Source organism: Borostomias antarcticus (genome assembly GCF_949987555.1).
Source record: "Borostomias antarcticus genome assembly, chromosome: 19".
NCBI lineage: Eukaryota > Metazoa > Chordata > Actinopteri > Stomiiformes > Stomiidae > Borostomias > Borostomias antarcticus.
Genome location: NC_140252.1, coordinates 2,490,733 through 2,505,130, shown reverse-complemented (window position 1 = coordinate 2,505,130; position 14,398 = coordinate 2,490,733). Strand labels below are relative to the sequence as shown.

The following is a 14,398-nucleotide window of genomic DNA, read 5'->3' as shown; positions in this document are numbered from 1 at the left end:
CCAGTATGCGTCCTGGCCGAGCCCCAGGCGGAGGAACCAGGCACCAGGACCACTGCGATGTCGGGTTCCAGGGGAGGAGAGACGATAGCTGCTACAGCAGTCCAGCCGGTTACCCTCGTTAGCTCTGCTGAACTGGTGAAGCGGACATCTGATCGCCAACGGCCGCTCCCATTCAGCCTCGACGAACGCCTCCAGGTTGGGCATAGCCGGCAGGAGACGAGAAGCAGGCTGGGAGGGACGCCCGTAGCAGACGGAGCTCCACAGGGGGAGCCCCGTAGTCGCAGCAGCCTCCAGTACGGGGATGCCAAGGTGATGCGTGGCTCTACCCAGCAACCAGGGCAGGTCGCGGTCGAAGGAACCCTGCCCCGGGAAGGAGGAGCCACTAGCCATAGTGGCTTCTGAGGCAGAGAGACCCTTGTCTGCCTCGGAGAGCTCTTCCTCATCATCAGGCGGGAGGGAGAGCATCGGGGTTGTCGGTTGTTGCGGGGGCACGCCGATGTCCTCGTCGTCGACCGCGCCGACCAGCTGGGCCAAAACTTCAGTCTCCAGCGTCGGCGGAGCGAAGAAATGCGACGAAAAGGAAGCAAACAAATTAATGCTATCCTAAACGAGAACGGGGAAGTTATCACAGATGAATCTAAGATGAGACAGACGGTCAAATAAATCTTTGATTAGATGTATGACGAACTCCCCTTCGAGGAATCGGCTACAAAAGACTTCTTGACATCTGCGGATTTATGTAAATGTGAAGATCCCACCTCACTCACTGATGAAATAAAAGCAGATGAAATTCAACAGGTACTTAAACAACTGAATAAGCAACGTGCGCCTGGAAAAGATGGCCTGCCGGCAGACCTATATCAGGAAATTAGTTACGAGGTCTCCCCACTGCTGGTCCGGGCTTTCAACGAAGGAATCAAACAGGGCCTCCTTTATGAGTCCTTCTATAAAGGAGTAATTACTCTATTATATAAAAAAGGAGACGAAAGAAATATCAACAACTGGAGGCACTTAACTTTAACTAACACTGATTACAAGATCTATGCAAAGCTTTACCTAGGTAATGATGAACCGGCTTCAAAGCTGCCTGGACGCATTAATAGAAAAAGAACAAACCTGTGCAGTTAAAGGCAGATTAATGTGGGAAGAACTTGGCCCCCCTCAGTGCATCAAAACTTTCATCTATCCGAGGTAACGGAAATGCATCACGTTTGGTCTTAGAGTTCAGTCTCCTGTAGTCGACACACAACCGTAGACTACCATCAGCCTTGCGCACAAGTACTACAGGGGATGCGTAGGCGCTTGCACTCTCTTGAATGACACCCTTTCTTAAAAGCTCGGCGATGTGCTCCTTTACCTCACTATACTGTGTAGGTGGAATTCGCCTGTAAGGTTGGGTCACTGGTTTGTCATCACTAAGATGTATTGCATGCTGTACGTTGTCCGCGTAACCTAAATCCTCATCCTCTGACGCAAAGACGGTAGAGTATTTCTCCAGCATCACTCTTAGCTTGGCCTGCTGTTCAGGGCTCCCTCCTATCTTGACATTCTCAAACATGGACGGTGTGTTCAATGGCTGGCCTGTGTGGGTATCGACTGTGACCTCCTCAGTGTCTGCTGAGATTCTCTGAAACTTGACCTCACAGCGCCCATCGATTTCCATGCTCTTTACGCTGGACAGCACTCCCAGCCTAGTCCTAGGCTGTAACCACACATCTTCCTGAGAGAGATTCATAACTTGAACTGGAAAGACCTGACTGTCAGTGAACACTAGCATAGGCACAACTACTAGGCCACCCGGCAACGGTGTGTTCACTGGCTCTAGCAGTAGCGCAGGTCCCCCATATTTTTCAGTCCTACTCCCCCTGGCCATTACTTTTGCGATAGATGAGGCTGGTATATGGACAATATCCTTCCCTGAGACTCTGGCAAAAGTTGCCCGCTCAATCATACTGGCTGTCTGCAACTGTTGGAAAGCCTCTCTCCATCCTGAATCAAGCTGTCCACCTAAGGTGGTGTCAAACTCTGTCTGTGCTAACTGTCTGCACCTCTTGACAATGTTCATGCCCACCAGCCCAGGGAAAGGGGAGGAGTTCAGTTCATCCTTAATGATCAAGAACCCACACTCTGGTATGGTCATCTCCATGGTCTCTACATCCAGTTCTACATAGCCTAGGTAAGGGATGTCTAATTTGTTGGCTGCCGTTATCTTTAACCACTCAGATGTAGGTTCGATGTCCTCATCTTTTCCATACAAATGATGCCTAAAGAAGCTCTCTGTGATCGTACTTACATTACTGCCTGTGTCTAGTATGCATGATGCTGGTACACCTTCAATCCTTAAGTCTACTACAGGGCACTTTCCAACTGCATGTTCAAGTATCCTACTTCTGTAAGGGATGTCTCTATATGAGCCAGTAAGTTTCTCTCGAAGGGCTTGGCTCTTAGCATCCGAGGGCATCAGTTTTCCTGGACCGCAGATGACGGGACGGTCACACTGTCTCGACCCCGAGTTTGAGTACACTTCCTGGCTATGTGTCCCACCCCATTGCACCTTAGACATATGGGCTACCCATCCTCAGTGTACCTTGGCTGCCTTCTAGGCCTGTTAGTTGCTGCTGTCAGTTCTCTAATTGCTTTAGTTAGCTCTGAAATGGTTTGGTCTTGTTCAGCCAACCGTTTGTCTTGCTGTGCAACCACCTTTAGGACATGGTCTAAAGTAGCTGGCTGATCACTGGCAGAGATGGCTGCACACTGTGGCTCACAGGTTACTTCTGACTGAACTTGTCGGCTTTTTACCACTCTAGGGCCGTGGGACCTATCGTCCTCCACCGACCACATGTTTGCCTCCTTACGAACATCAAGGAGGTTTGACTCAGGTTTGTCTCTGATAAACTTGCGGAGCTCCCGCTTAAGGTTTGCATCCCTCAAACCCTCAACAAACTGATCTCTGAGGACTACTTTATCATTGGATACAGCATCCTGTGACTGCTGGGTTACAGAGGTTAGGATCTGGGAAAGCGCATGGGAGTAATCCCGGTGATTCTCACCTTCTAGCTGCCTACGTTGGTAAAAGGTCTGCAGGAGTTGTGTAGCGCTGCGTTTCTCCCCAAATGCCTCACGCAAGAAAGTGAAAAGATCACTAGGTGGCCTAGGCCTAGACCCATCTCCCATACACAGTCGGACCTCTTCTAGAGCAGGACCTCTTAGGAGGGAGAGGAGGAAGTCAGACTTCTCTTCGCTAGACTGTTCTCTGGTCCTGAGGACCCTTTCCACTTCCTCAATGAATTCCCCCACTGACCTCCCATCCTTACTGATATCCCCAGTAACAATTTGGATTTGCCTTTCTCTTGGTACACAGATGTATTGTTGGGAACTATTTCCCCTGTTGGCACTACTTGCCCTCGTTTCATCTCTCCATCTGTTAAGCTCCCTGATCTGGTGCCGCAGCTCCTCCATTGTGTCCCCATCACCACCTGCGGCGGCCCCATTATTTTCACCATTATCATTTTCTACCACTGACATTGTTACAGTTATAGGTGATAACTACTATGATACTCAGTCCCATACACCACACCAGTCTCAAGGATATAAAACAGTCTCTTGATGATGTAAGCTCTGCTGGGACTTGCTTGGAGATATAGATGACACAGTCTCTTGATGACTTTGTAACAGGAACCACCAAGGCAGGAACGATGATCTTCCTCACAGGTACAGCTGTCGTCACTGGCTCCCTCTGGAACACCACCAGTCGTCACTCCCAACAGCTACTCCTCCACCAAGCTGGCCACTGGTGACACCGTTCACCGCCTGCCAATCTTCACCACTGCCGTATTGCCATAGATTTATCTTTGCCAATTTGTCTTCGACCCCACTCCTGGTACCAATATTGTAGCCCGTGGATTTTAGGGACACACCGGGCACAACTGCTTCTGGGGGAGTTCTTTATTTTGTTAGTGATGTCACTCATAGAAAAATAAAGAGTGACAACAAGTTCCTAAAATTGGCAGGAAGTTTCAATTTAGTTTTCCCAAAACAATACGGCAGTGGACAGATGTACATTGTTTTAATATTATTTACCACAGATAATACTGGATTCCGAAGATGCGCTTTCTTACACAGCGATGCTTACACAGAAGTGCTTCTCACCAAAAGACTCTCTTACTGCGCAGGAAACTATCTCACTGCACATGATACTAGAACATGCGACATCGCCCTCTAGTGGCGGCGGCCCAAATACCCACGCAATTACACGTTAACTTAAAACTAAAAGAAAACACATTCGCTACACAGCGCAACACCTGGGGAAAACATAATTATTATTTACCACCCGGTTACATTTGATTGAGTGCACCAGTCAATTTATAGATGTTCATATTTTTTTACAAAGTCACTATATATGAGCTTGTAGTATGGGATGTCTTTTCTACCTCTTCCTATTTTGTGCCTCCATTTTGTGACATCACCAATCCAATTCACATTTCGGCTCATGCCTTTTGCAACTGTTTTACACAGGCTTATCATCAATTCAATACCAAAATCAACGGAGCCTAAACCTCCGCAGACTCTTGGCTTGAAGAGGAGTTCTCGTTTTGTCACTTCTCTGGTAGTGTCCCATACCAAACGGAAACCTTCTTTGTTTATTTTCTTAACAGTTTTGTCAGTCGGCGGAAACACTCTACTCAAAAGCAGGTCTCGCTGCAGCTAAAAGACCGGCTCGAGCCGCAGTCTTTTCCTGCTAAAGCAGATGTGACTCACGCTGCCCAGCAAGCAAAATACGTCTAATAGAAGTCTAGGCTAAACATATACCAGATATAGCCGGTTTAGCATAGCCCACTTTTAGCCGGATTATTTTTTTTAAAGGGGTAGTAAAGGGAAAATGCATGTTTAGCCCTGTTTTAAGGTTACTTATGATCATATACAATGGTTCAGATCAAAACATTGACAAAACTAGCCCTTTTGAGAAAGTCTGATATTGCTCTACCACCGTTTAGGTCATACAATGGATGTGGGTGGGCACCTTGAAAAATCATTCAAAAACATGTTAAACTCATAGGGGCGAATTCACTAAAGGATTGCGCAGCTTTTCCTGACGCAAAGCCTGTGCAAATAAGTCAGAAATTATGTTTGCTATTCACAAAGCCCTCGCAAAGGGTGAAATACGGTGTTAACTGCGTTGCGTTCGTCATTGCGTTTCTCTGCGCCGGTGTTATTAGCTCATATTTAAATTAGGTAATATGGGCGGAGAATGTTCCCCTCTCTATGCAAATGAACATTATTGCAAAACCCGCCCAATTCACAAAGATCGGCGCAAATTGCCTCACGCAGTTAAAGTGAAATTAATTCCGTTTTCAGAGACGTGGTGGTATTTAAGCGCAAGGGGTGTCATGGCCAGCCTTTCTGCTGATCATGGCAGCAGTGATTGTTGCGAGGCGAATTCGGCATCGCAATGCCAGGCATGTTGTTCGTGAGAGAATATTAAGAAGAAGGTCACTTTTTGATTTAACACTAGAACCACCGCGGTAGCTGTTTGGACACCAGAGCGCGCAGCTCTTCAGCCAACTGGAGGATGAAGTCGCGTCTGGGGAGGCTCAGTTGACTATGCGTCTCTCCACCCGTCCCCAGCGAGTCCAAGCTCCCCCAATGAATAATACTTATTTATAATAGCCTACATAGCACGAAACTGTGCGTATAATAGTCTATACGCGAAACTGCGCATTCCCTATAGCTGTTCATTGAACGGCTGGGGGCCGATATAGGTATAAATAAATAAAAACATAGCCTACACAATATTTTTTTTATTTGAATGGTCTTGAAAATATTTTGCTTTTGTATCATAGGTGACGGCAGGTATCATCTTCAGCCATGGATGATGACTCCCGTGCGTAATCCTTCCAACGTTGGAGAGGCGGTGTACAACCGGGCTCACATCAGGACGCGCGGTGTGATTGAGTGCACATTTGGAATCCTGAAAAGCCGTTTAGATGCCTAGATCGTACCGGTGGGGCAATGTTATACACTACCCCAAAAGTATGCCAGATCATCGTGCTGCAACTTGCATGACATAAAATGACAATTTTTCCTTTGTTCGTCTTTTTAAATCATTCCACCTCCGTTTGCAGTCTTCCGCGTTTACACACACAAATGGCACTGACTGATTGGGAAATTAAACCCCAAATATGATTTTTTGCTGCAGTCGTGATATTTTTTGCGGAAAGCTGTGAGACATGTTTTCGAACCTCGTCCGTGAGGCCTTCAAGTTCGCTGTCTGAAAATCGTATCTTTCTTTTTCTGTCTGCCATCCTCCAATGATATGCATACGAGTTGTATGCGCTGTATGCGCAGTATTTATAGTCATTTCCTATATCAGCAGCAAATTGCACTCAGCCGCAAACACCGAATGGGCGTGTTTGCGCTGGGATATTATTAGCGCAATGTCTTTAGTGAATAGGTTTTTAAAACGGAGCACATAGCTGGAGCAACTGACGCGCAATGTAATGGTGCAATTAGCGGGCGCAATTTGCTTTAGTCAATTCGCCCCATTGTGTCGCCATGGCCCCAGGTAGCTGCGCTGACCTGCTGGACGCCCATGAGACCGCCCCCGGGACCAGGTGGGATGCCAGCGAGTGCTCGAGGGGCGGGGTTCCCTGAGAAATATCCCTCTCCAGCCGGACCATTTGGCTGTCTTTGAAATTGAGAGTTTAACATGTTTTTTGAATGATTTTTCAAGGTGCCCACCCACATCCATTGTCTGACCAAAACGGTGGTAGAGCAATCATCACTTTCTCAAACGTGCTAGTTTTGTCAACTTTTTGATCTGAACCATTGTATATGATGATAAGTAACCTTAAAACAGGGCTAAACATGATTTTTCCCTTTACTACTCCTTTAATGCTAAGGGTAATGAGGGATGAGGTGCAGGTGATACAGGATACGGGAAGGTGAGTAGGCAACAACCAAGCAGGAACTGGAACCGGACCACTGGCTCCTCCTTCCCACACTGTGTCGTCAGCTGTCCCTACCCACCCAACCCTACCCATGTTTTACCCTTGGCTCTCCGCTTTCCCCACCTCTGCCTTGCGGCATTCTCTATGAGCCTGTTATGCTAAGTGCGTATTGTGCTTCGTTATAAGATTCACTCAAATATCATATTATAGACTACAGTGATAGCTAACACATAATGGCCTACCATGTAGGCAACTTCTCTGTAACTATTTGTGCACTCTCCTGTTAGTCATGTCTCTCTTATGAAGTATCTAGCCCATGTTTACTGCTCTGTATAAGTTTAATAGACAAACATTTTCCAGGAGTTTGCTCGATCGTCTCGTTGAGAGAGGTCAGGGAATAATTGTTACGGCTCACTTTTCTGGCCCCCGGGTGAAACTCTTTTTTTTGTTTTGTTGCTTCCCTCTGGAATATGTAGGGGTGGGAACTATGCCCACCCTCCCATTGGCCTCGGTAAAGTGAGTAGCATTTAGGTAACACACACACACACACGTACACACACACACGTACACACAGACATACACCAGTCCACTTACGGCTTTTGGCCTGGACTTGGGCCCAGTCCCCCTTCCCCTCACCCTAACCCGGGTCCGTATCATTTTCCCACCCCCACCCTACCCCCGACCCCTGCCTCTACCTGGACCCAGGCACACTCACGCTCACACAGACATACACCAGTGTTTACCATGTCTCTCCTATGATCTTTTTAGCCCCTTTTGCTCTGAAAATGTAATTTAATGTAATTTATTGCTCTATAAATGTTCTTAACAGTTGGACAAACATACTCCAGGAGCTTGCTTGATCATCTTGTTGAGAGGGGACAGGGAATAATTTTTACAGCTCACTTTTCTCTCCCTGGGTGATACTGTTTTTTTTTTTCTTCCCTCTGGAATATGTAGGGGTGGGGCCTATGCCCACCTCCCTTGTTCTCTGTAAAGCGCATTGTGTTGCCTCTGTGTATGAAATACGCTATACAAATAAAGCTTTGATTGATTGATTGATTGATTGATTGATTGATTGATTGATTGATTGATTGATTGATTGATTGATTGATTGATTGATTGATTGATTGATTGATTGATCATGTCGCCACAATATCTCTCACATGAGGTGTGTTTGGTCCTGTAGGTAAGAAGCACCGATAGTTTTTTTTTTATGTACACTATATGGACAAAAGTATTAGGATGTCTACACATTACACTTAGAGGAGCTTTTATGACATCCCTTTCTAAATTCATAGGCATTCATAAGGAGTTGGTCCGCCGTTTGCAGCTATAACAGCTTTTGTCCATATAGGGTATGATAGGCCATCTTTATAGAATCTCTCCAACCATGTTGCCATTTGTTGTGTGATTGTGATTGATGTAATTTGGTAATACCCTACATATTGCATGAATCTGCCTCTAGAAATGGAGCTTCTATTCAAAATAAATCATTTATTGAGCATTATAAAAAGTAAAAGTATCTCATCATTATCTATGGTACTTTGTTTATGTCAACGGAGGTCTTCAAGCGAGACCTCAAGACGTACCTTTTCGACCTAGCCTACAATCACTAGCTAGGACCTTGAGACACAGAAAGGCAGCCTCAAACCTACCTGTGAATCCTCTGTATACATTGGTATTTATCCTGCTATGCACTGTATGTATATCAAGTAGTGTACAGAAGCTGGTTACCCTGAAACAGGCTTGTTCTGTTCTGACATCTGTGTTGCTTCAATGGCTCAGTGTGCTACTAACCGTTTTCTGCCTCCCCTAGCACCTCTCTCTCTCCCTCCTATCCTCTAACCAGGTCAAGGTCAGCTGTGGAGCTGTGGATGTCGTAGTATTTAGTACACACACACACACACAGACACACATCAGTCCACATCCGGCTTAGGCCTGGACCTGATGCTCTTAGCCTTTCTTGCTCTGAAAATGTAATTTAATGTAATTTATTGTTCTTTAAATGTTCTTAGCCATTAGACAAATATAATCCAGGAGCTAGCCCCAGGTTGCCTGTTTCAATATCTGTGTGGTCTGTATGGCTCTATGTGCTACTAACCCTGTTCTGCCTTCCCTCTCCCTAGTGCCTCTCTCTCTCCCTCCTATCTTCTAACCAGGTCCAGTGGATGCCCCACTGTCACCAGCAGACCTCCCGGAGTCCGATAGATACCCCCGTGTCTGCTGTGGATGTCGTAGCATGTCCGTAGAATGTACTCTCTCCTATGATGCTTTTTAGCCTCTCTTACTCTGAAATGTAATTTAATGTAATGTATTGCTTTATAAATGTTCTTAGCCGGTAGACAAACATACTCCTGGAGCTTGCTCGATCGCCTTGTTGAGAGGGGTCAGGGAATAATTTTTCCAGCTCACTTATCTGGCCCCCGGGTGATTACTGTTTTTTTGCTTCCCTCTGGAATATGTAGAGAGTGGGTCGTATGCTCACCTCCCTTGTTCTCTGTAAAGTGCATTGTGTTGCCTCTGGGTATGAAATGCGCTATACAAATAAAGCTTTGATTGATTGATTGATTGATTGATTGATGTGAAATGTTAGGTGATGCACACATTGTTATTCTTATAGGTTGCCCTGGTTTGTAAACGACACACCCTTGTAGCTGAAGTATACTAGCTGCTAAAACCTAATTCTAGCAACCACGTCAACAGACATCTCCTTTAGAGAAGAGCAGTGGTGAACCTGATTTGGCTCCTGTGCTGTATCCCCCCTCTCAGGTCATAGGGGGTGCTGCTGGAGCGTAGGCAGGGTGGGCTCTGGGAAAGACTGTTAGAAGCTATAGACAGATCTCACCTGCCTAAACTATCTATTAGAAACCAACACGAACGAGAAGTCGCTGGGCTGGTAAGTTCCCGTTACAGGAGGGCAGGACTCGGACCCCTGTACAGGGGTAATGCAGAGACAACTGATTTAACAGTAGTCCATTTTCCAAATGATTCAAAATATATGTGATTGATATTGGTAGGTTTTTCATTTGGTTTGTGTAGCCAATGCACTACAACCCCCATACAAAAGACATCGACCCAATTGAGGCTTTTCTCCTTTTTCAATTAGTGAGGCTGACTAACTACATATTTTGGCCCCTAAATGTGAATCGGGGTGAAATGGGATCCGGAGGGTGAGAGGAAACAAGTAACAATATTGGTGCATTTATCATCCACGTTGGTGTTGGAGGTGTTTACCTAATAGCCTCTGCTCATATCAACTGGAACTGAATATCGGCCCTACTGCTGTTTCTGGACCTTCAGCAGGCAGGCAGGTACTTCATTAATTCCAGAGGGGAAATTGCACTGTTACAACAGCCACATTCAAGCGATATGAAATAGGTTTAGGTCGATATAATATGCAATACAATATATGGGTTCCATGTAAATACACAGGTGAACTGTATGTATGGATTAAAAATGTGTGTGCCACTGGTGTTGTGGTGCTGCAGCTGAACCTACTGGGCTGGGGACTGGGGACCATCAACATCCACCTCCTTCAGCTCCCATTTGACCTGAGGGAACCGTGGAGGGATACAGTACTATTTCACACTGACTGACAGGATGGAGGTCTGTCTTAGCTGTGCTACAATCTGTTCTCAACTATCCAAATGAGAAGACATAGGGGTTGCTAAAAGACAGGTAAAGACAGGCACCAGTCAAAAGATATAGAGTTGATGGAAATCCATATCTGTACCAGAATGTAATTTATAACTATAGCCACTAGAGGGAGCTAAAGGGCTTTTTTGTTGCTTGTTGTGACTGTTTTTCCCGCTTTGTGGTATTGTTTAGGTATGATACACTTAAATAGTCCACCTGTAACATGCCACAACGCAGGAGGAAAAAGAAACAAGACAAAAAAAACAACCTTAATCTCACTTTGCTTTGGTTTTCCCATCACGTTAAAATAGATTGAACGGCTATTCACTTGTTTAAACCACCTCATACGCTAAACAAAGCACGTTACTAGTGTTTGAATAAACCATTTTGAAACTATGTTCATACTTTCTCTGAGGCTGTAATCAAATGCTGGAAGGGACTAAAGTCTGACTTTCATTCCGTTCAAAGTTTTCTTCATGGATGTCAAAAAAGGCGGTACAGGCTGAAATCCATGGCTGGGCGTAAAGTCAATGTACAAAAATAATTGCATTGTATAAGTGGATGTCACGACGGTGGTGAATGGACAGTGTAGTAGAAATAGCAGTCCAAACTACTCCCATTAGGACACTAGAATGTGCAGGTAACAATAGGAACACATTGGCTTTATCATTAGAGATAATGAGGTGGCTCTTAAAAGAGCCTTTGGGGGATGTTGAAATGATAAAGCAACTCAGACCATTTTAGGCGCGTTCTCCGCGAATGCGGCGGGCCAACTGGATGTCCTTGGGCATGATGGTGACCCTCTTGGCGTGAATGGCGCACAGGTTGGTGTCCTCGAAGAGGCCGACCAGGTATGCTTCGCTGGCCTCCTGCAGGGCCATCACAGCAGAGCTCTGGAAGCGCAAGTCGGTCTTGAAGTCTTGAGCGATTTCCCTCACCAGGCGCTGGAAGGGCAACTTACGAATCAACAGCTCGGTTGACTTCTGGTAACGACGGATCTCTCTCAGGGCTACTGTGCCGGGCCTGTAACGATGAGGCTTCTTCACACCGCCGGTGGCGGGTGCGCTCTTACGAGCCGCCTTGGTGGCGAGCTGCTTCCTCGGGGCTTTGCCACCGGTGGATTTGCGGGCGGTCTGCTTGGTTCTGGCCATGATCTCAGCTGTCTACTCCGCGAGTTGAAGTTAAAACTTTCCACGAAGAGTCTTGTAGCTTTACAGAAGGTAATGTGCCATTTTTATAACGTCCGCTGCCGTGCGCTGATTGGACGGCCTCTCTGGGTGACTTCATTGGCTGGCTATCGTCTCCTTCTCCCCATTGGCCATTAACACGGAGACTGGGATTGGATAAGGCGACAAAAGCAAAAGAGCGCCACTTTACGCAAGTTATAAAAATCCGACCGCCGTTATATCACACCACTCAGTTTCTGAAATACTTTTATACTGAAAATGAGCGGAAGAGGGAAAACAGGAGGCAAAGCCAGGGCCAAGGCCAAGACCCGATCATCTCGCGCCGGTCTCCAGTTCCCGGTGGGTCGTGTTCACAGACTTCTCCGTAAAGGCAACTATGCCCAGCGTGTGGGAGCCGGTGCACCGGTCTACCTGGCCGCTGTGCTCGAGTACCTGACTGCTGAAATCCTGGAGTTGGCCGGCAACGCTGCCCGCGACAACAAGAAGACTCGTATCATCCCCCGTCACCTCCAGCTGGCTGTCCGCAACGACGAGGAGCTCAACAAACTTCTCGGAGGCGTGAGTCCCAGGGCGGCGTGCTGCCCAACATCCAGGCAGTGCTTCTCCCCAAGAAGACCGAGAAGGCTGTCAAAGCCAAGTGAAGACGCCACTGAAGTGAATTCTCCCAATAATCCCAAAGGCTCTTTTAAGAGCCACCCACTTCTATTCTTAAAAGTGCAACGTGTATTTCCATTGTTCTCTCTAATGCGTGCCCCCCCCCCTCCCGATTTGAGGCACATTCGCCTACATGAGCTTGATGCTTGAAATTTAGCTAATTCAGTCTGGTTTGAAGGTATTGCAGACATGTTTTTGGATTGCTTTAAAATATTCGTTATTGGGCATAGTTGTATTACTCTTGTCATTGTTTTAATTTAAAACCTGTTTAATTGAAACGCTTCGTGTTGCCTTTGTGGATGAAGTGTGATGCATGAATGACCTAGTTTGTCATGCCTGTTTGTCCTACCTAATTAGACGTCCATGTATAAATGGCTTGATCTCCTCGTAGACTTATACAATAATGGACGAAATTTAGCCACAATGCAAGGGTCACAGCATGGCGGCGATCAGCGCTGATCATTGACTGCGCAGGACATTAACATCACCATCAGGACTGGAACCATATCTGTGTCCAGACTTGAGTTCTGGTCAGATGAGAAATATAACGTAACCGTACGGAGAACTGTCTGTCTGCTTATTAGTGCTGATCACCTCTAAATGTGTTGACGTCTTACTTTCCAGCATCTTCCTGCTTATCTGATTATCAGCTAAAAACAGGATGTGATGCAATGAAGGTTAGAAGGGAAATATACACGGCAGCATCACTGAATTTCACTGACATGCTGTGGTTTGGGGGTTAGAACACACAGTCGCCCATTTGAACAAACTCTAGAACCATAAAGCGGGTTCTGACCCAGTCTGGTTCTGCTAATCCAGGTGTAATAAGGCTCTAGGCCCAGGTCACCTCTACCCTGGCTACAGAAACAGACTCTGGCTGATGTAACTGAGTTGGATTGGTTAAACTCACTCCTCGGTATAAAAATATGTTCAGTGGAGCTGGTTAAAGCGGTGTTTATGCGAGCTGGTCATGTGCGAGCCAGTCAGAGGACCCGCCATCCAGCCCAGCGAGGGCAGGTGAGGCTGGAAGCTGCTGTGTCTCACACTGGGCCCACATGGGTCTGCCTGTCAGCCAGAGTGACCCCCCCAACCCTAGATGGAGGCTTCATGACCCCCCACTCCCCACTGCTTTCGCTCTCTCTCTCCCTCTCTCCGTCTCTCTCTCTCTCTGTCTCTCTCTCTCTGTCTGTCTCTCTCTCTGTCTCTCTCTCGCTGTCTCTCTCTCTCTGTCTCTTTCTATCTCTCTCTGTCTCTGTCTCTCTGTCTCTCTCTCTCTCTATGTCTGTCTCTCTATGTCATCTCTCTCCTCCTCTCTGCTCTGCTGCAGTCGCCTCAACTCTCTCATCAGTGCCAGGAAACAAAATGGCCGCTATCCTCCTCACATGCTGTCAGGGAGGGGGAGAGAGAAAGAGAGAGAGAGAGAGAGAGGAAGATAGAGACACTGAGAGAGGGAGAAAGAGAGAGAGAGGGGGGGGGGGGTGGAGAGAGAGGATAGAGAGAGAGAGGGAGGGAGAGGATATAGAGAGAGATGGAGAGAGAGGGGGGGAGAGAGGGGGGAGAGAGAGGAGAGAGAAGAGAGAGAGAGAGGGAGGGGAGAGAAAGAGAGAGAGAGGGAGGATAGAGAGAGAGAGAGGGAGGGGAGAGAGAGAGAGGGAGGGGAGAGAGAGAGGGGAGAGAGAGAGAGAGGGAGGGGAGAGAGAGAGGGGAGAAGAGAGAGAGAGAGGGAGGGGAGAGAGAGAGCGATAGAGAGAGAGAGGGGGAGGACCGTGCTATCAGAGATGCTGACTGGCCTCCTGTCAGCGTCTGTGGTTGTGCTGTGGTTGAGTAGCTCGGTACCTGAATGTTCCTGTCGACTGTGGCTTCCCTGTGGCTGTAACTCTTCAGAAGCACCGTCTCTCTGCAAACGCCCAAGGACATCTCTGCTGCTGCAGAGCAATTAGCTGATGTTACAGGTCCCAGGTCAGGGGGGGGGGG

General features: G+C 47.0%; 2 protein-coding genes and 1 pseudogene across 3 annotated transcripts in view; 2 read left to right on the top strand and 1 right to left on the bottom strand.

Annotated features, from left to right (window-relative positions):
- LOC311321657 (histone H1-like) overlaps positions 1-14,398 on the top strand; it is a gene marked incomplete at both ends in the record, with an annotated part of 57,988 nt that overhangs the window by 9,037 nt on the left and 34,553 nt on the right. The gene's annotated exons all lie outside the window — the stretch shown is intronic.
- LOC311321680 (histone H3.2) lies at positions 11,324-11,734 on the bottom strand (the record flags this gene model as incomplete). Its single annotated transcript, XM_084453685.1, has 1 exon — positions 11,324-11,734. The coding sequence occupies one exon, from the start codon at positions 11,732-11,734 to the stop codon at positions 11,324-11,326; it is 411 nt and encodes a 136-aa protein (XP_084309811.1).
- LOC311321697 (histone H2A-like) lies at positions 12,029-12,411 on the top strand (annotated as a pseudogene). Its single transcript has one exon. The product of its transcript is annotated as a histone H2A-like (transcript).